Consider the following 19,881-nt stretch of genomic DNA (forward strand, 5'->3'; position numbering starts at 1 on the left):
CTCCCTCATAGACAAGCTGAAGACAACGGTGACAAAACCCTTCCCTCACCGGTGCCGCATCCCTTTAATGTTGCCCCGACAAACGGCAAAGCCGGCGAGTAGCTCTGAAAAGAAGGGAAAATCCCTAAGCAGGTCTCAGTGGTGTCAGATTCTCTAATGGCCCCTTAAGATGCATGCTCAAGCCTCAAAGGACCAATACTTCCAGTAAGAGTTTTCAACATTTCGTGCGGAATAAATGTTTTTCTTCTACAGTTGGAGAAATAGCTCGCTGGCTTTTGAGAGCCGAACTTCCTGCCAGACCCTGTCATGGTTCAATATTGCTGGACATCCAGAAACCCTACACATTGATTTTCTTTTGTCCTGCAGGCACATGGGAAAACATTCATCCATAACATCTGGACGGTCTTCAAGGAGCCTCCACGGCTGCTGTGAGCAGCTGTTCATTTCTGCACAGAAGAGATGACTGACATGAGATGCTGCTTCACCTTCTGGTTTCATGAGGCTTATTCACCAAAAAGGGTAGTGAGCAAAGGTTATCGTGCCTTGTTCTTCTCAGAAGCATCTACTGTACAACTGAAGCAATCTGCCTGCGCTACTCAGAGCTCACCGCAGAGCATCACCCAAACCGCTGAGCTGGGCTTATCTGAGCCTCTGGTCAATACCTACCAGTAAGGTGAAGCTGTGTTCTGGCAGCATCCCATACTGTTGAATGAGCTTCTCCCGGGTCTTACCGGGCAGCTCAGGGAGCCGCTCCCGAATCCAGTCAATGTTGATCACTTGCTGTGGGTCTGCACCAGGAGGCAGAGACGCGGTGTCATAGAGCAGGAGCGGAGGCAGGTTGGGTTCGGGCATAAACCTAGGCAGGGAGAGGAAATGGGGTCTGACTTGGAAGTATTTGGCTTAATAGGAAAGAAAACCCCTATTATCGATACGCAAGTTTTGTGTTTAGATGTCATGTTACAATTCCAAATATTTTCTGGGGCGCCTGGGTGGCTCAGTCAGTTAAGCATCTGACTGGCTCAGATCATGATCTCACGGTCCTGGGACTGAGCCCCATGTTGGGCTCCCTGCTCAGCAGGGAGTCTGCTTGTCCCTCTCCTTCTGCCCTTCCCCCTGCTCATGCTTGCTTGCTCTGTCAAATAAGTAAATAAAATAAAAATCCAGATATTTCCTAATGTCCCCGAAGACCTGCCCCTCTCCATGCTTATAAACCATGATGAATGAAAAAGGCACAACACAGGGTTGGTACTACACTGCGATTTATAATTGTGGATAAAGCATATCTTCACAAAGACAGAGGCTGGGGGAAAACAGGACCAAATGAGAACCCTTTACTTATTAGGGAGAAAAATGACTTTTCCCCATTTAAAAATTCTCATTATTTTTAGCAGTATTTGTGAAATAAATGAAAAGTCAAAGAAAAAGAAAACTTTCTTTCTTGAGAAGTGGAAGAAATAAATAGATTTTGCGTAAAAAAATGTAGAAGCAGGGAAGGAAGGATGAGTAAGTGGACCACAGGAGATTTTTAGGACAGTGATGCTATTCCCCGTGACACTGTAACGGTAGGTGTCACATCACTGTTCGGTCAAAATCCACAGAATGTACAACATAAAGAGTGAACCCTAATGTAAACTATGGACTTTAGTTAATAATCAAGTCTTAATTTGTAACAAATGTACCACACTCTTTGTGGCATGTTTGTGGTACGTGCGTTTAGTCAGAGTTTTCAACATTTCCTGGGTAATAAATGCGAATCACACAGCAGTGCAGGATGTTATTACGGGAGCCGTGGTGGTGAGGCAGGGTATATGGTATATACCAAGGAGTACGTGGGAACTCTCTGCAGCACCACCACATATCACACCTTTCCCTCTACTCCATTCCAGCATCTAACATTTTCTGTCCACTTCTACTTGTCAAAGGGCTTATGCAGAAGCAGGATAACACACAACAAATGGGGTGCCAAGGTGACAGATCAGACGTGCATGCAACCCATTACCTCCATGCCAAATCTGTGCTGTGAATCAGTCTGACTTGTGAGGGCAGGAGGACACCAAAGGGAGGGTTCCTGAATCCTGCCTATTAACCTGAAGGCTTGAGCCAAAGCCACTGGTTGACCTAACAGCCAAACTTCAGGCTGAGTAAGAAAGAAGCATGAACAGAGTAGGGGGTGACACTGGAGAACAAAGAAGTTCTTGGGAAGACTAGATTGAACCCAGAAGCTCACAGTGATGAAAACAATCTTGACTTTGACACACATGAGAGGGGCCCTTCAGAGGAGGTTCCCACTAAGGGTTTATGAGCTTCTTTCCCACATCACAATGCTACATCGGTTCCTCATTGACAGCAAGAGTTGAGCTTTGCAAAGGAACCAACAACTTTGTTGCTTACAACTTCAACCTTTACAATCTGCAAAACTCAATGGGGAGAAAGACAAAAGGTTCAATTTACCTTAAGCCTATTCTTATTATTTGCTTTATTTCTGGATCTCATATTAAGTCCAACTTGTTTAATTTTAATCAATTAAATAACATCACTCGAGTTGTGAAGGGAAAATGCCATTAACATATGCATTTCTTTTTTCCTTTCTTCTCAAGGATCTTCAGTGTGTTACTGAATTTGTAACTGAATATAAGAATAAGAACATCCTAGGCCCCATCCTCAACTGCCACCCTCTTAGCTCAATTATAAGAACTCCCACACAGGGGTGAGTCAACAGTGGCTTCCAACAGTTGAATCCCATTAAATAAGACACTCTGAGGCTACCAAACCAAGAAAACATTCTTTCTTTCAGTATATATATACAAAATAGGAAGCCTAGGTTTTTCATCATGCAACAATATAAACAGAAAGTGGTTCCTAAAAGCTATCCAGGTCCTTATGTTACTCTGCAAGTGGATTTGAAATTTGCCCCTAACCCCAAACACATGATGGTATTTTTGACAAGAGGAATAATCACCTGTAGTCTTGTTTTCCTTCTTTGTCTCTCATCGGCATGGTGCACCTACGACAGTTAAATAGGAAAACATTAAACCAGCATGGCATGCAGCACTGCCCAGCCTCTGTGCAAAGGGGAGTTTCCCCTACCAATAAGGGACACAGGCACATTCAGGCTCTTTGACCTTCTTTGAGAGACACTTACATAACTACATGAAAAAATATTAATGAAAGAGAAATACTTAGAATAATTTTTTAAAAAAAGAGAAGAAATTGCTTCAACGTTTCCAGCTTCTAACCAGCTCAAACTCTAGTCTTCCGAGCTTCTTTCAGTCTTCTGCTAAAAGCACAAAATCCTCAAAATTCAGAGTCAGAATATTAGAGTCAAAGTTATCAAAACAAACAAAAAGGGGTACCTCTATAACCCCCCCTAAGCTTTCTTTACCTCTAGTTTGAATTGGTAGAGCTTAAGTCCGATAGAATTTAAGGACGTGAAAATCCTTGCCACAAAGTGGGTAAGCTGGAAGCAACTGAAGGGCCAGACTCAGCACTTACGACCAAGTATGGTTCAGTTTCAACCTCTTACCAGTCCTCCAGGATATTATATCCCTGTAGTGTACAGTATTTTCCTAACTCTACTAGTGAGGAAAGCATTAGTGCAGACAAGCTAAGTACCTTCTACAAGGTCACACGGCTGGTCTGTGGTGAGCCCAGAACCGCAGACTCATCCAGCTGTGTGCAAGATGCTGGTCAATGCAAACTCACCCCAGCTTGTCGTCAAATGAGCGCGTTTCATTCAGAATTTTACGTCCATTCTCAAGTTCGTGGATTTGTCTCTTAATTTCAAAGTCTAAGAGAAACATAGTAATTTAGTATATTTTGATTCCTTTCATCCAATCAAGCAATAATTAGAAATCTTCCTCAATATTTAAGTCAAAAATAATCAAGACAGTTGTTTATAATAATTCTTCCTTCATATGTTATTCTCTTCTCGTTGCTCTCATAGGACAATGATGCCGGCAAGGGCCTTTTAGGAAGCTCTGCTCCCTCACTTTCAGAGAAAGCTCAGGTTCACAGTGACCCAGTCCAGTTTACAGCTCTTGGCAGAAGAAGGGCTAGGACTAGTATCTAGGCCAACTAACTCCAGATCCAGGATGGCTGCCTATCACAAGTTCTTATCCAGGGATCCAAGGACAAACTTCACGGGGTTCTGGTACCTCCTGAAATTATACACAGAATGAGGGTGTGTGCATTTGTAGATTTTTTGGAGAGAGGGTCCAGGATTTTCATAGGGATCTATGACCCCAAATGATTAAGAGCCTCTGCTTTATGCCATGCTCCCTCACCACCAAACAAGGCAGACTGTGGTAAGCAAATCAGCCATCATTGTTAAGCTTCTTTCTGAAAGCAGCTTTAGCCTCCCCCTTAACTCCCCATCCTAGTATGTACTACCTTCCCTCATCCAAACCAAACTCTTTTATCTGAGCTGAGAAGCAGCAGTAACAGTAAAATGCGTCAGTTTTTGCTCCCTGTCTCCCCAACTCCAGTGCTCTCTCTGACTGAAATCAGATGAGGACTACTAGGCATGATGTAGGGAGAAAAATGGGATGGAAAAATCACGGGCTTGGAGAATTAAGCCCATCACAGTAAATCTGTGGTTCTTCGGGTCTGCGTCAGGACACAGGCAGAATTCTGTCTCGGGGGTCTCCTTCATAAATCATCAAGAATAAATCTACTTAAAATCTTGCTGCTTGTTTTTTTAGGTTACCATCACCACCTCTTGGAATAATGAATTCCTGAACACTTACTACCCACAGGGTGAAGCTGAACTTTCTTCCATTTGTTCTAAGCTTCCCCTTCACAAAACTGGGCTGTAAGCGTATCCCTGACCCAAACCTTTCATGGCTTCAGAGACATGAACTGTATCTCCTTTTAGAGAGAGAAGAATCCGCCCTCTTCGGTTCATCTACACATGGAAACCTTCCCTTACCCTTTCCCTTACATAAGTTATCCCCTTGACCATTTTAATGCCCTTTTCCTGAAAATCTGTAGACTCAGAGCATCTTCACTGAGGCTGATCATTGCAGGTTCACGATAAGGTTTATACAAGACTAGAGAATCTTTTCTGTATTGTTTCTAGTACTTTTCTCAACAAGACCCAGGACTCTACTAAACACACACCAAAGCATTCAGCTGTCTTGTGCTCTGTGCATCCTTGAAGGGATGCACTTGAAACTATCCTTTCCCTACATTCTCTCTTCCTCTCTAGATACTTTTGATTTTAAAGAATATATTTAGTCTTCTGAGATGTCTTCACAGTCAGCAACCTCTATGGGACTGCCTGGATGTTTATCTTGCTCAACTGTTCTACTTTAATTATTATATATCTGTCAACACATAAATACCCACAGCATGTACTCCAATAAGACCCAAACTCAATTACATAGGCCCATGGACTCTATTAGTAGAAATAGTAAAAAGCAGAAAAACATAATGACCAATTAAGTCAAACTATGGCCAATCTACAATGAATAAACATGACATTATTAAGTTCATGCCGGTCAGAAAGAATGTGGTAAATGGAAAAATCGAACTATAGCATATTGCAGATCCTCCCATAAAGAGGTGGAGTCTATTTCTCCTCCCCTTGCAACTGCTTTGAATCGAATGTGTTGGGAGAGACACTGTATGAGTTCTAGAGCTTGGGACTCAAGAAGCCTTGAGGTCTCTGCCTTCACCCCCCTGGAAGGGCCCGTTGCCAAACAAGAAGGCCCAGGCTAGGCAAGCAAATGAGGAAAGATGACGTGGAAAGAGAAGTCTAGCAGACCCCCAGCACCAAGGCCTCAATGTGTGAATGAGGTCATCTTGCACATGGATGAGCTGAGGCAGGATCTAATCCTTAGAACTGCAAAAGCTGAAATGGTTATCATATAAGCCACTAAAGTTTGGGGTGGCTCGTTACAAAGCAATAGGTAACTGATACAAAGAAGAACATTAAATGTAAGCTGACATTCACCTATTGCTTTGGCCAAGAACCTGGCACTGTTGAGATTCTTCACTTCAGTTCGAACACCCAGAGGCTCTCCAGGATGGTGCACAGATATATTGGCATCCACTCTCAACTGGCCCTCTGGAAGGAGAGAAAAAAGACAATTCTTTAGAAATTCTTTGAGGCAACATCGTCTTTTTTTTTTTTTTTTTAAGATTTTTTATTTATTTATTTGACAGAGAGAGAGCCACAGCAAGAGAGGGAACACAAGCAGGGCGAGTGGGAGAGGGAGAAGCAGGCTTCCCGCCAAGCAGGGAACCCTACCAGAGGCTCAATCCCAGGACCCTGGGATCATGACCCGAGCCGAAGGCAGACACCTAACGACTGAGCCACCCAGGTGCCCCACAACATAGTCTTTTTAAGTCTCTAGGCAAGCAATATCGAATTCCATTTGCTGTTTAGCCAGTTACAGCAACCTAACCTTTGAGAAGGTATGGCTGGTCCTGAAGCACATGGCTGGTACTCTGTCCACTTATGAGAATTACAGTCCTAAGGCATCTGCGGTGTGAATATATGTGTGTGTACATATTTGTGTGCACTTGTGCACATGAGGGAGAGAGGAGAAATTCTGTATATACCAGCTGGGGAAATCTAATTTCTTTTGTGCCAAATAAGAAAAACAACACTGTTAAAATGGAGAATTACTTTGCAGTTTTATCCTGAGTTTTTATACAGTGTCAGAGCTGGGTTGGGGGGAAGGCAGCAGAAATGATGATCTGAGAGATGCCTGGGTGGCTCAGTCGGTTAAGCGCCTGCCTTCGGCTCAGGTCATGATCTGGGGTCCTGGAATCGAGTCCCACATCGGGCTCCTTGCTGAGCGGGGAGCCTGCTTCTCCCTCTGCCTGCCGCTCCCCCTGTTTGTGCTCTAACAAATAAATAAAATCTTTTTAAAAAAATTAGAAAGAAAAAGAAAAAGAAATGATCATCTGATAACCCTGCACAGCTTTCAAATGGAATGTGGCTTTCCAACTGGGATTCTAGGAGATCCATGAGAGTCCTTGAGAATTTCTAACTCAAGGGCAAGAGCCAGAAGCCGGGTTTGTCCCCTCCTCCTTCCTCTGGGTACTATAATAATCTCTTCTTTCCACAAAAGGACTCTGAATCCTTCCTGATTGCTGTAAGGATTTGCCACAGCAGACAGTGCTGTTATGAAGGGGTGAATCTGTGCAAGAACACAGAGGGGGCCGCCCCCATCCTGGGAGGACATTCTCTGACCCAGAAACCCCCTTCAGATTAGGAACAGTAACCCCTAAGGAGGCAGGTGGCTTGTGGAGAGGACTAAGAGGCTCTGGAGAGAGATGCAAAATCCTTAAAACAATCACATTTTACACCCTACAAAGTAAAGCTCAAGTTCTCCGTTCTCTAATTTCATTTACAATGTCTAAAACAGAACAGAATGACAAGACGAAATCCTGGACTTTTGTTTTCCGAGGAGGGTTTTTACATTTAAAAAGAACCTGCCAAATGTGAAGATTCTGATGGGCTGAATAAAAATTAATTTTCCAAGATTCCACAGCAAAAGCCTCTTAAAGTAATGAAATAGGGTAAATAAATTCCATGCCAAGAAACTCCATGGTCCTGGTCTCTGCTGCTCCCCATCCAAATGCTGAGCTGTGGGGCTCGGCCTCCTCCAAGCTTGAGAACTGCCGGCCGCCCACTGCCCTACTGTCTCCACTTGCTCCCTCAGAACAAAGGATAAGCTCCCCCACTCTGTGGCCCCGACCGCCGCCCATGCTGGCCGTCAGGGCAAAGGTGCCTGCAGCTCAGAAAGTACTCTATGTCTCTAGCACGGACGTCTCAACGGTTCGGACAATTTGTGCTTCCTTGAATCCAGGAAGTCCCAACTATTCCTGACATCGTTAGGTTCTTAGCCCAGGAAACTTGAAGTCATTTTCCCTGTCTCTGTTTTCTTTTCCCTCTATATCCAAACTGACAACTCAATCCTGTCGGTTCTCTTCCGGTACCCCTCATACCTGTTCCTTCCTCTCTACGTCCACAGCCACCACCCTCACTGGAGGACGTGGAACTGCAGACGAGGTTACAGAACTGCGTCCTGACTTTTAGTACAGCAACGCCCCCTTGTCCAGCTAGCCAGCACGTGGGCTGTGACTTCCATCCTGCTAGAAGGTAGCAGGTACAATGATTCCGTCATTCTCTTTGCTTGCTCAAGTGCAGGGCCACTCCTACCGGGCCATCTCGTCTCCTCTGCCCGGTACTGAGGAGCCCTCATCCACTCCTGACTGACATGACCCACAATTTCCCCCTAACTCATTCCGTGAGAAAGGTTTCCTCCAATTGGGGGAGCTTTCTACATACAAGTCCTTGGCCAGTCCACTGGCTCCTGCATGTCCTCATCATCAGTATTACGGTCCCTTCTGCGGCCTTTGCTCATCCTTCGGGGTCCCACTTTAGTGTTACCACCTTCCCCTCCTAGAAGCTCTTAATCACTAAGCCCATCTCCACTGGTGGCTCCTCTGAACTATGAGGATGGACACAGTCAATACCACAGAATTTAGCACACGACTACAGTCTATTTTGAATGAATCTTATCTTTAAGACCAGAATGGAAGGCTTTGGAGGGCTGCACCCAGATTTCAAACCCTCACCCACCTTCCTGGCCAAGAGCGTCATTCTTTCAGCTACCTCCTCTCTCCCACATCCGTCACTAAGCTCGCTTTCTCTGCAGTACTTCCGGCAGAGGCATATACAAAGGCATCTCTCATGAAAAACAAAAATCAAACCAAAACCCCACACCCTCGTCCCTTGAACCCCACTCTCCCTCCATCAGTTACGAAGCTACTTCCCAGCAAACCCTCTCAAACACGTCCTGTTTGCGTGCAGCACAGCTTGCCTCTACTCTCTCACCTCCTGCTTCAGCTGGGCTTCCATCCCCGCCTCTCTGAAAATGCCTCCTCAAAGTCACCAGTGACCTCCCGGCTGCCAAATGCAATGGACACAGGACTTGTTCTGTCTTCACCTTCCTGGACACCCCGAGCAGTGTGCAACATACCAACTAATCCTTCCTTCTTCAACTATCTTCCTCTCCCAGGTGCTGTGACCTTCTGTGTTCTTGGTCTCCCTCCTACCTCCCTGGACACTCTACTTCCATTTCGTTTGCTGGTGTTTGCTTTCCCATCCATTTCAGGACCCTCTTCTTGTGCTCTCTCTGTAGCGGTATGTGGCTTTAAAAACGAGCAATGTGCTGATAACGCCCCAGTTTCTCTCTTCTGCCCAGACCTCTACTCTGAGCTCCACACTTACCCCCAATGTCTACTTGACACCTCCACTTGGAGGTCTCACAGCCATTTCACTTTCCAGAACTACATCCCAATTTCCCCACCACAAAGCCATTCTTGTCTTCATCTTCCCAGTTTCAGTCCACAGCACCACCCAGCTCCTCACGCTTCTTTGAAGACATCCTTGATTTCTTCCTGCCCCTTGATTTCCACACCAGCCTGTTAGCAAATCCTGTTATTTCTAAAATCCACCTTGAATCTACTCAGCTTGATCTCTCCATCTTTACTGACACCGCCCTGTCCACAACAGCATCATCTTTCACCTGGACCACTGCAAAAGCTTCTTAGCTGATCTCTTTGCTTCTACTCTTACTCATCTGAAATCCACTTTCCACGGAGCAGCCCCAGAGTGGTTTTCTAAAACATTAATCAGACTGTGTCATTCCCTTGCTTGAAAGCCCTTCAGTGACTTCCCACTGCACTTGGGATAAAATTCAAACTTCTTACCGTTATTGGTAATCTATCCTTTGCCTACATTTTTCAGTCTTACTTGATGCCATAACCCCCTGCCTGTTATGCTTTCCCTCCAGTGGCCTTCTGTTACCTATGTTACCTCAGAGTATATTCTAACCTTTTCCTCATCTTAGAGACTTCGCCTTAGCTGTTCCCTGGAATGCTCACCCCTACTTCTATGCTGGCTGGAGCCTGAAGTCATTCTTCAGGTCTCAAATAAACGTCACCTCCTCTGACTGGCCCTCACTCTCCAACACTAATCTTTATCACGGCATCCTATTTATTTCCTTAGAGCACGTACCACTATAATGATTTAATTTATTAATGTATTTGTCTCCCTCATGGATATAAGCTCTAAGTAGCAGGAATAATAATGTCTTTTTCACTGCTATATTCAGAATCTAGAGCTGGGTTTGGCACAGAGTAACTGTCCAATAAATTAATACCTTGTTGAACAAGCCAAAACTCTGGTATTTTCCTGAGCAATGAGTAAGCAGATTGGTTACTGTCTCACAAAAGGTTCCTGATAAGTTTTAAAGTTCTGTCTGAATAGGATTAATCTACAGCTGGAATCATGTGAAAGGCCCATTTAGCTCGAAGGAAAACTTCCAAAGTATGCTGAGCTCTGCTCAACCAAATCTCAATTCTTGGAAAACAATTTTTTTTTGAACTCAGGGAACCCTGAATTGGACCTCACCTGCCTTTAAAAATGAAACCATCTTTCACGATTTAGAATTTTAACTTGGATAAGGAATAAAAGCATGAATTTCAGTCTCTCTCAGAGAAGGCCATACATACTACATAAATGTCTGAGAGGAATCATTTAGTATCCTGCAGTGTTGAAAGAGAGTCCACTAGCCTGGATTCAAATACAGTATCAAACATTAACAAAAGACATTCTATCCAGTGAAGACAAAATACCTTTTAAACAAATTAAGTTAAATTGCCTCAAGTGCACAAAAGCCTTACCAGTCAGGTTTACTTCAATGCATTCTACAACACTGAGGGAGGGCCTTCATTCACACATCACCAGAATGTTATCAAGCTCAATTTCTACCCTCCAGAAGCAGAGATTTGTAACAGCAAAACTAAAAAACGATACCACTGAGCACAGTGATATGGTGCAGTTACATATTTTTTTTTCTAAAACACATTCACACATCAGAAATATAACATCAGGACAGAAAACTGTTTCTGTAAACAGCAGGGGCCTGAGGATTTAGAGAGGTCTGTTAAGCTATCTCATTCTGATCACTGGATGCTCTCCAGGACTTAAATAACAAGTTCTCACACACACACACACACACATTTTATTGAACGTATTTCACAAAGCTTATTTATCCAAAATGAGTAGAGGTTCTGTAAAAGTAGTACTATTTATTATTGCTAATAAAAGCACCAAACATTTACTGAGTACAGGCTACTTGTCAGGGCCTGTGATAAGTTTTATATACTTTATCACATTCATTCCCTACAATATAGCTTTAGACAAAGCCACTTTTAGACATCCTTTAGGCATTTCAAACTTCACATCTCCAAAATGGAATTCCAGATTTTCTCGCACAAAGCCATTCCTCTCCCAGTCTTCCCTGTCTCAGAACCCAGTGACACCACACCCAGATGTCCCAACTCTATCTGACAACTTGGATGATTTCCTTTCCTCTTCTTTTTCTTCCTTTCCCCTTCCATATATGGTTATTTGGGGACGCAGCATATAAATGTGGGAAGTGAAGCTCAGAGAAATCAAAATCCCTTGCCCAGGTTCTTAGAGCTAGAAGAGGTGGGACAGGGTCCCAACCCAGTTCTGCGACCTCAGTGTCCTCAGCACCCACACTCTGCCATCCTTCTACCCGAAACTGTCATCTGTGGAGGCTGTGACACTGTCGTGGCTGCCACTAGAAACAGTGCGACGCAGAGCTTACAGAAAGGGCACCTGGGCTCAAATCCTAGCTCAGTCACTTCTTGTAAGCCTTGGAGAAACAAGCCAATCTCTCTAAATCTCAGCTTCTTCACCTGTACAACAGGCATAATACCACCTATCTTCCAAGAATGCTGTAAAGTTTAAACGAGAGGATAAATAATTTTTTAAAAATGCCTAGTGAGGGGTGCCTGGGTGGCTCAGTTGGTTAAGCATCTGACTTCAGCTCAGGTCATGATCTCAGGGTCCTGGGATCCAGCCCAGTGTTGGGCTCCCTGCTCTACAGGGAATCTGCTCGTCTCCCTCTCCTTCTGCCCCTCCCCTACCTCTCTCTCTCAAATAAATAAATCTTAAAAAAAAAAATGCTTAGTGAACTGATGAGCACATGCTAAGTGTTCCAAGTGGCAGACATCATCACTGAAACATTTAGAATGTCTACTTCAGTACATATTCAACTCAACAGACGGCTCTGAGGATCTCAACAGTGGCGTATGTCCACTGACCAGGAAGAGACTTCTGGAGGCCAGGCTGAACTGATCCATGCTCATTAGCAAAACTATCAGGAACTCACTCAATCACAGGCCAGAGCAATTTAAACTTTATTCCAAAAGCACCCTGGGGCGGGGAGGGGGGGGCGTCCACTGGTCCTAGGACGGTCCTCAGTTCTCAGGCTACAGTCTCCGATGCTGCAGGGTGGTCCTATGGTGGTGGGGCAGAAGCATGAGGCAAGCGGTTGGGGCTGCTAAAATGCTAAGAGCACAAAAAGCTGGACCCCTGCAGCCTCCAGGGAGACCTTCCCTCCCCACAGTACTTTAGCAACACCCCAGCCACTCTGCTGCTGTGCTAGGGGTGAAGCTGTTGGGAGTGGTATTTAAAAGCAACAAAAAAGTGTCACAACAAATGAGATTTAATGAATCCTTTCAGCGGTCACTGGCTGATGAGTTCCTGCCGTTACGGTTTATCTCTTGGCAAGGCCCCAGATGGGACGATTTCTCAGCTAACAGGTGGCCTGTTTATTATTCCATAGGTTTGCTAGGAGTCACGGGTATTTGGAGAGAGAATGGAAGAATAAAAACTTTCTTTAAAGCAGCAGGGAACTTGGTTAAGCGACTGCCTTCGGCTCAGGTCATGATCCTGGAGTCCCAGGATCGAGTCCCGCATTGGGCTCCCTGCTCAGCGAGGAGCCTGCTTCTCCCTCTAACCCTCCCGCCTCTCATGTACTCTCTCTCTCTCTCACTCTCATTCTCGCTCTCTCAAATAAATAAATCTTTAAAAAAAAATAAAGCAATAGGGAACCAACACTTAGTGCATAAATGGGTAACCATCCAGCCTGCCCATATTTGACTTATGTTCTTGGGTAAAAAAGCACCACGAGCCATAAATCTGACAGGAGGAGTTCTCTTACTCCACAACACAGCTGCACTTCTATAGAACAAACTTGGAGGCAGCCAACTTCTATGCCACTCATAATGTGCGGCTGTGTTCTTCCAGTCTTTAGCTTAAAGAAGATAGCAAATAGGCAAGTTCTGTCTCCAAGTTCAACTTGTACCACGGCTTTGACGTTGCAATTGGTGGCTTGTAACATGTCCTATGTGACAGATGTGGCATTACAATTTCAGAAGTCCTTTTGTAACACACAAGTATATTGTGTGACATAAAAAGGTTGGTAAACAGGCTTATAAACCAACAGGGAGATGAATCATCATCCTCAATGGTATTTACTGGCATCCACTGTGACCACTTTGCGATGGTTAATTTTATGGGTCAACTTGACAGGGTTATAAGGTGCCCAGATATTTGGTTAAACAGTACTCTGGGTGTGTCTGTAGGGGTACTTCTGGATGAAATGAACATTTGAATAGACAGACTGAGGGAAGCAGACTGCCTCTGTCATTGTGGGCGGGCCTCATTCAGTCTCCTGAAGTCCTGAACAGAACAAAAGCAAGAGTGGGGTAGGGGGGGATTTGTTCTCTCTGCCTGCCTGTCGTTTAACTAGGACACTGGTCTTCTCCTGCCTTTGGATTCAGGCTCAGACTGGATTGCACCACTGGCTCTCCTGGTTCTCAGGCCTTCAGACTTGGGCTGGAACTATACTCTCGGCTCTCCTGGAGCTTGCCCTCCTGCAGCCTCCTCACTACAGATCATGGGGATTCTCAGCCTCCACGATCACATCAGCCAATTCCTTGGAATAAATCTCTTTAAACATACATACATACATAAACATACACACACACATATACACACATTCTATTGGTTCTGTTTCTCTGGAGTATTCTAATACACCACTGTACTGAGCTATGAATTAATAATTGCCATATGCAGAATCTGTATCTTTTCTCCACTCCTGCCTTTCTCAACTCAAGGAATGCTCTGTGAGTGGCAAGAGTTTTTTTTTAAAAGCCCCTCGTGGGGCACCTGGGTGGCTTAGTCGGTTAAGCATCTACCTTCGGCTCAGCTCATGATCCCGGGGCCTTGGGACTGAGTCCCGAATCGGGCTCCCTACTCAGCGGGGAATCTGCTTCTCCCTCTCCCTCTGCTGCTCCCCCTGCTTTGCTTTCTCTCACTTTTCCTGCTCTCTGTCAAATAAACAAAAAAAATAAACAAAATCTTAAAAAAAAAGAAAAGCCCTTGGGAACAGAAAACATGGGGTAATCATGGGAGAGGCCAGCTTTCAGGGACTTTAGGGTGGGCAATGGAGTGCTAGGAAGGGGCCATAAGAGTGAGCCGTTAAGACATTAAGTTTGACCAAAACCTGTATTCTTTATATCCAATTTGCAAACACTTAAAATGCATAGTTTGCTTGGTCTCAATGGCACAAGTGTTTCTTTTGTTTGATTTCCTACTACATTTCTAACGAACTGAAGATATTATCTCAAAGTTAAAGTTTTGTGAAATCATAACCTTGCCTTCAGCTGTAGCTGGATGAAAATTCTACAAAATAAGAAAGAGACCTGAAGAAAAACAGTCAAGTAGCAACTAAGTGCTACCTACACAGAAACTCAGAGCTATTAAATAAAGTGTCTTCTGAGAAAGATGAAACCGTTCAAGCACATTATTTTATTGATCCTCATTTTGGTGCAAAACAACATTTGGATATAAGACGCCAGAAGAAAACATCTAGTCCTTTGACTGTTTAAAAAAAAAAAAAGAAAGAAAGAAAGAAAAAAAAGAAACAAATATACAACAGGCCCAAAGCAGAGTGACTTGCCCCCACGTCGGCAAACCAAACCTTCACTGCAATTTCAGCCTCTCCCAGGAGGGTGGCCTTTATCCAGTCGACCTGGAAGTTCCTGATCAACACTAGTGAGGTAATCTGCATGACAGACCCCCACCCTCCTCCCAAAGAAAGGTGACCTTGCCTGGAACAATCCACTCTCTGCCAGAAAACGTTCTCTACCACCCCCTTCTCTCTATAAAAGCCTACCATTTTGTCCAGCTCCTTAGAGCTCCTTTCTATTTGCTAGATGGGATGCTGCCTGATTCATGAATCTTTAAATAAAGCCAGTCTGATCTTCAAATTTACTCAGCTGAATTTTTTTTTTTTTTTTTTTATTGGACAGAGAGAGACACAGAGAGAGAGGGAACAGAAGCAGCGGGAGAAGGAGAGGGAGAAGCAGGCTTCCCGCTGAGCAGGGAGCCGATGTGGGGCTCGATCCCAGGACCCTGAGATCATGAACTGAGCCGAAGGCAGACGCTTAATGACTGAGCCACCCAGGCGCCCCGCAGCTGAATTTTTTTAACAACTCCTAATGTCAACTTCCTGGGCTCAGTGCCTCTGCACTGTTGTTAGTGTGTTTAGTTTTGACTGGGGGTTCATTAAAGAATCCAAGGAAAACTCTGAGGAAAAAAAACCCCACAGGCCTAAAGGCTGACAAAACCCTGTAAACAACCCCAGGGTAGCTGATGCAGAGAACAAAAGTCCAGTGAGAAAAGATGTGGGAGGCTGAAAGAGAAGGTAAAGGATGAGTGAGGGACACAGCCTCTGCGGCTTCTACCTGCCATATTTGCCTGGCTGGTCCCCAGGGCTTGAAGTATCAGCTGCAGCTCCCTGACGGCTGACGCTGCCTCTTCTCCACAGGACATGTCGGGCTCCAGCACCACTTCCAGAAGGCCAACTCCTACCAAAGACAGGCAGAGTCAGCCTCACTGCAGCTCTCCAATCGGACCCACAGATAAATTCGGCTGAGGTCTCAGGAAGAATCTGCATCACTGATGGGGTCTCTACATGGGTTCTAGCCTTTGAATTATTTCTGCTCCCCCTCACATTTTGATTTTTAACTTTGGTTCTTTTAACGTCTGCCCGAGATCTCAAGCTGTTGGGTCTGTGACTAGGCGGCTACGTTCGTCACACTTTATGGGCGGGCTGTTAGCAAGCCCGATGGGGATCACGGGGCAGGCTGTGCTCGCTAGTGAGCTGGGCCAATACCAACGCGGGTATTTGATCTGGCTCTGTCAAACTCTTGGGCCTGTTTCCTCAAATGGCTTGGGAGAACCCTAGAGGGGAAGAGAGGTGGCCGGAAAGAAAGGTAAGAGACAATCCCCAGGCCTACCTGCCCTGTTCAAATCGATGAGCGTCTGAGACCGCGGCTCATCATGGAGGCTTTTGCCACTGTCTTGCTCCAGCTGGATCTGCTTGATCCTCACGGTCCTGGTGCTCACCTGACTCGGCTTCTTCCCCACTGAGACACTGTACGCTAAGCAGCCATTCACAGCAATCGGGAGTCTTTGCTGGGTAATTTGGTAGCCTGCCTGCACACAACATGCATTGCATTACACAGTCACTAGGCCGTAAACAGAAGCTGGAATCCAGTTTACGATTTCTTTTTCTGTCACAAAACTATAGGCTTACTTAAAAACACAACACAAGACAAAAGGAAAAGGAGAAGAAAATTAGTTTATGCACTATAGCCATAATTTAGCCTGGCCTCTTCTGGCTTCTCCCACCCCCTCCCTTATCTTCCCTGCACCTCCCCCAACCCCCAATAAGGATGCAATAAACACCACGAATCCTGTCATCCCCACCAAAGTGCCATTTGGGGGAATAACAATAATCTCATTGTCAGAGGCCTCTAAGAGAAGAATTTATTGTCTCCACTTAGCTCATTAGCCTAAACCCTGCATCTGATCACTGGGCTCTTGACAGACCCTCCGTATTAGGAAGTGCTGGCTAAGCATTCTGCCACCCACGCTCAGCACGGCAGACAGCAGTCGCTAGCGCACAGAAGCTTGTTTTGTTCCTGCTCTTTAAGCTAGCCAGTCATGCCAGCTGCCCTCCCTGCCCCGACAACTTCCCGTTTCTCGCTGGAAAACGCTCCGACACTCACACTCAGCTAACAGAAAACACCAAGTACTAAAGTACTGACGGATGCTGCAAGGGCTCCCCACCTCCTCCTGAGTAGAGAAGGAATGACTCTCGAGTGCCCACAGGCATCAACACCCAGGAAAGAGATGGGAGGGCAATATGGAGAATGCGACAACCCTATGAGGGAGATGTGGGGCACGGAAGGGTTAGTTACGGGCCACAGGGCTAGTAGGTATCCATGCCAGGATCTGAACTGAACACGGACGGTCTGGCTCCAGAGTCTGTGCTCTTAGCCACCAGTCCAGCATTTTCTAAACTTCCCCTGCAGGAGAAATCATCTGGTGGGCTGCACCTGAAGAGTTTCTGATTCTGCAGGTCCGGGGCAGTACCCGAGATTTAGATTTCTAACCAGATGCTGATCCGAGGGGTGCGGGGGACCACACTTTGAGAACCACCGCGTTAGGCAACTCATTCTCTGTGATGAAACAGCAAGTCTCAATCTGTAAAAATTAAACTCTGAATCGGGTTGCTGAATGAAATTCAGGATGCTCAGTTATATCTAAATTTGAATACACTGTTTATTCAGATAAACAACAAATACTTTTTTAGTCTAAGTGTGTTCCATGTAAGATGTGGCAACACTGACTCTGGTTATCTGAGCCACCTGAGCCAGAGAGAGCAGAAAGCCATTGAGAATGAAAACATCTCATTTTAGTCGCATAATGCTAAATATTCCACCTTCACCAAACGGATTATCACTCTTAAAGGATGGAAAAAACGCAGCTTCATTCCCTTCATCCTACCAAGCAACAGAATTTGCTAGGAGCTGGCAGCCAGGGGGAAAAAAGCAGCAGCGAGCAACTGGAGAAATAACATTCCGGCTACATTTCTTATTTAATTCTACTTCCGTCCTCATCTACTAAAGACCGGCTCACCCTCATCTTCAGTTCAAGGAAAATAAAATGAAGCAGTATCACCACTATCATTTTTCTAGATCTGAAGAAAGGGTGTGCTTACTATCAGAGGCTCAGAGCAAATGAAGAAACCTTATAATTTTAAGGAAAAAAACAGGTTAACATTGGGTTTGCTGCCAATTTACAGCCAATTACTGTTGTTAGTCGAGGCTTCTGGTTCATGTGTCTGCTTCCTATTGTCCACTTACTTGCTCCTTGTGAGATGACAGAAATGTCCCTAGAGGGGACAGTCTTATTATTGGTAACTTCAACTTAAAAGAGGGAAGCTATCACTCTGTCTATAGAGCTGTCGTCTGCATTTACTGTCGCATCAGCCGCGGAGTTAGATTTGACCTCACAGGCAATTAGCACCGAACACCATGGCCGGCCTGAGCCTGAGAACACGGCCTTCTGCTCCCTCTTCAATTATGAGGGAGCCAGCAGAAGCATGAGCCTAAGCAAGGAGTCAGCAATCAGGACAACCGCATCCAATCTAGTAAACATCGGGGGGCACCTGCCTTCATCAGGGCCAGGCAGAACCTCCCGCTGACACGGACAGAGCTCTGACTGGAAACACGAGAGGCACAGCTACCCCCACTCCCCAGCTCTGAGAATGTACAGAGGGCGGACCGCAAAGCATACTTACAGGGAGGTCCGCATAGAAGTAGTGCTTCCTATCAAACAAGGACTTCTTGTTGATGCGGCAGTTCAGTGCCAGGCCTGTCATCACAGCTGCTTCTACGCATCTCCTGTTGAGAACCTATGGAAGCACGACACACAGCTCCTCTCAGATCCAGGCTGAACAAATGCTTCTCCCACATACTGACATCCTCCCTGAATATTCAATTTGGCCCTTCGACAGGCATTATCTCTGTGTGGGCAGCTCCGGTTCACAAGCAGACTCTTGTCTGTCTGGAAGCGGGAAAACTTTATATAAAAAAAGAAAACGCATGTGGTGGTGGGTCCTGCAGGGTATTTAATGAACTGCCACATGGGCGATCCGTTCCTCCAGTATCTGGCATGAAAGTTAACGGGGAGGGACCCAGAAAAGCTCAGCAGAGTGGGGACTACGGGGAATCCACTTAATTTCATTCCCTGTGCAAGCAGAACAGGGAGCTGGTCAGAATACAGAAGAGGCATGGGTTCCTAAAGAGGAGGGTCCAAGAAGTAGCTCACCAAGCCACCTCAGTGAGGGTGGAAAACACTTCAGCAGAGAAAGAATGAAATTCTGGAAACTCTGGAAAAAAAAAAATGTTTCTGGAGAAACGGCCCTGGCCATTTCCTCAAGGGCTGGGAAATGTGGCCTGCCCACCCTCCCCTCGCTTTCAGTCCAGGCCTCGTGAACTCGAGAGAGGTACAGACCGAGCATGACCCATACCCTAACTCTTCCTGAGCTGCCAGTCCCTCCAGGGGCTCCCGGAGCCCACAGGTTCCTTCTGGATCCCATCCTCCCCCACTTTCAGGTGTGAATGACCAGGAAATGCTTAGCAAACTTCCCAACCCAAAAGGAGGTGAACAGCTTTTAAGAACTTTGGGGGTAGGGACGTGGGGGTATGGAATAAGGCCGACAACTGGAGATAAGGAGAAAGCATTAAGTTCTGGAGTCAGACAGTTTCTCCTATGTGTATCTGTGTGAATGGAAGGCTCAGTATGCTCATCTCTGAAGTAAGGATTTAATATCTACCTTGAGGAGCACATGAAGAAACAGCCAGAACATCTACTCCATAGTAAGAAATTAATAACTAGCTCATTTTCCCCACTCTGCTTCGGGGAAATTTGTGAGCATGTTGTCCTTGCTAATGAAACACACTTCTATTCTTTATTAGAATATTTATGATGTTCTTTAGTATATTTGGTATACTCTTATTTATGTAGGGCTTTCCACAGCCACCATTTTATTTTAGCCTCACAGCAGCCCTGTAGGGAAGGAATTTGTATTATTTCAAAATTTCAGGAAAAGAAAAAACTAAGAC

The 19,881-nt window shown here is 45.3% G+C and overlaps 1 protein-coding gene across 3 annotated transcripts in view; it reads right to left on the bottom strand.

The window, feature by feature from the left end:
* GATB (glutamyl-tRNA amidotransferase subunit B) overlaps positions 1-19,881 on the bottom strand; it is a 95,034-nt gene that overhangs the window by 37,992 nt on the left and 37,161 nt on the right. For all 3 annotated transcript variants that reach the window (XM_027597678.2, XM_027597675.2, XM_027597677.2), the window contains exons 3-9: positions 18,555-18,668; positions 16,204-16,402; positions 15,649-15,771; positions 5,954-6,067; positions 3,703-3,787; positions 2,960-3,004; positions 667-856 (exon numbers count right to left, since the gene is read on the bottom strand). In XM_027597678.2, coding sequence (XP_027453479.1) covers positions 667-856; positions 2,960-3,004; positions 3,703-3,787; positions 5,954-6,067; positions 15,649-15,771; positions 16,204-16,402; positions 18,555-18,668 — 870 coding nt within the window. The remainder of the gene's footprint in view (positions 1-666; positions 857-2,959; positions 3,005-3,702; positions 3,788-5,953; positions 6,068-15,648; positions 15,772-16,203; positions 16,403-18,554; positions 18,669-19,881) is intronic.

Source organism: Zalophus californianus, chromosome 2 (assembly GCF_009762305.2).
Source record: "Zalophus californianus isolate mZalCal1 chromosome 2, mZalCal1.pri.v2, whole genome shotgun sequence".
In the NCBI taxonomy this organism is placed as follows: domain Eukaryota; kingdom Metazoa; phylum Chordata; class Mammalia; order Carnivora; family Otariidae; genus Zalophus; species Zalophus californianus.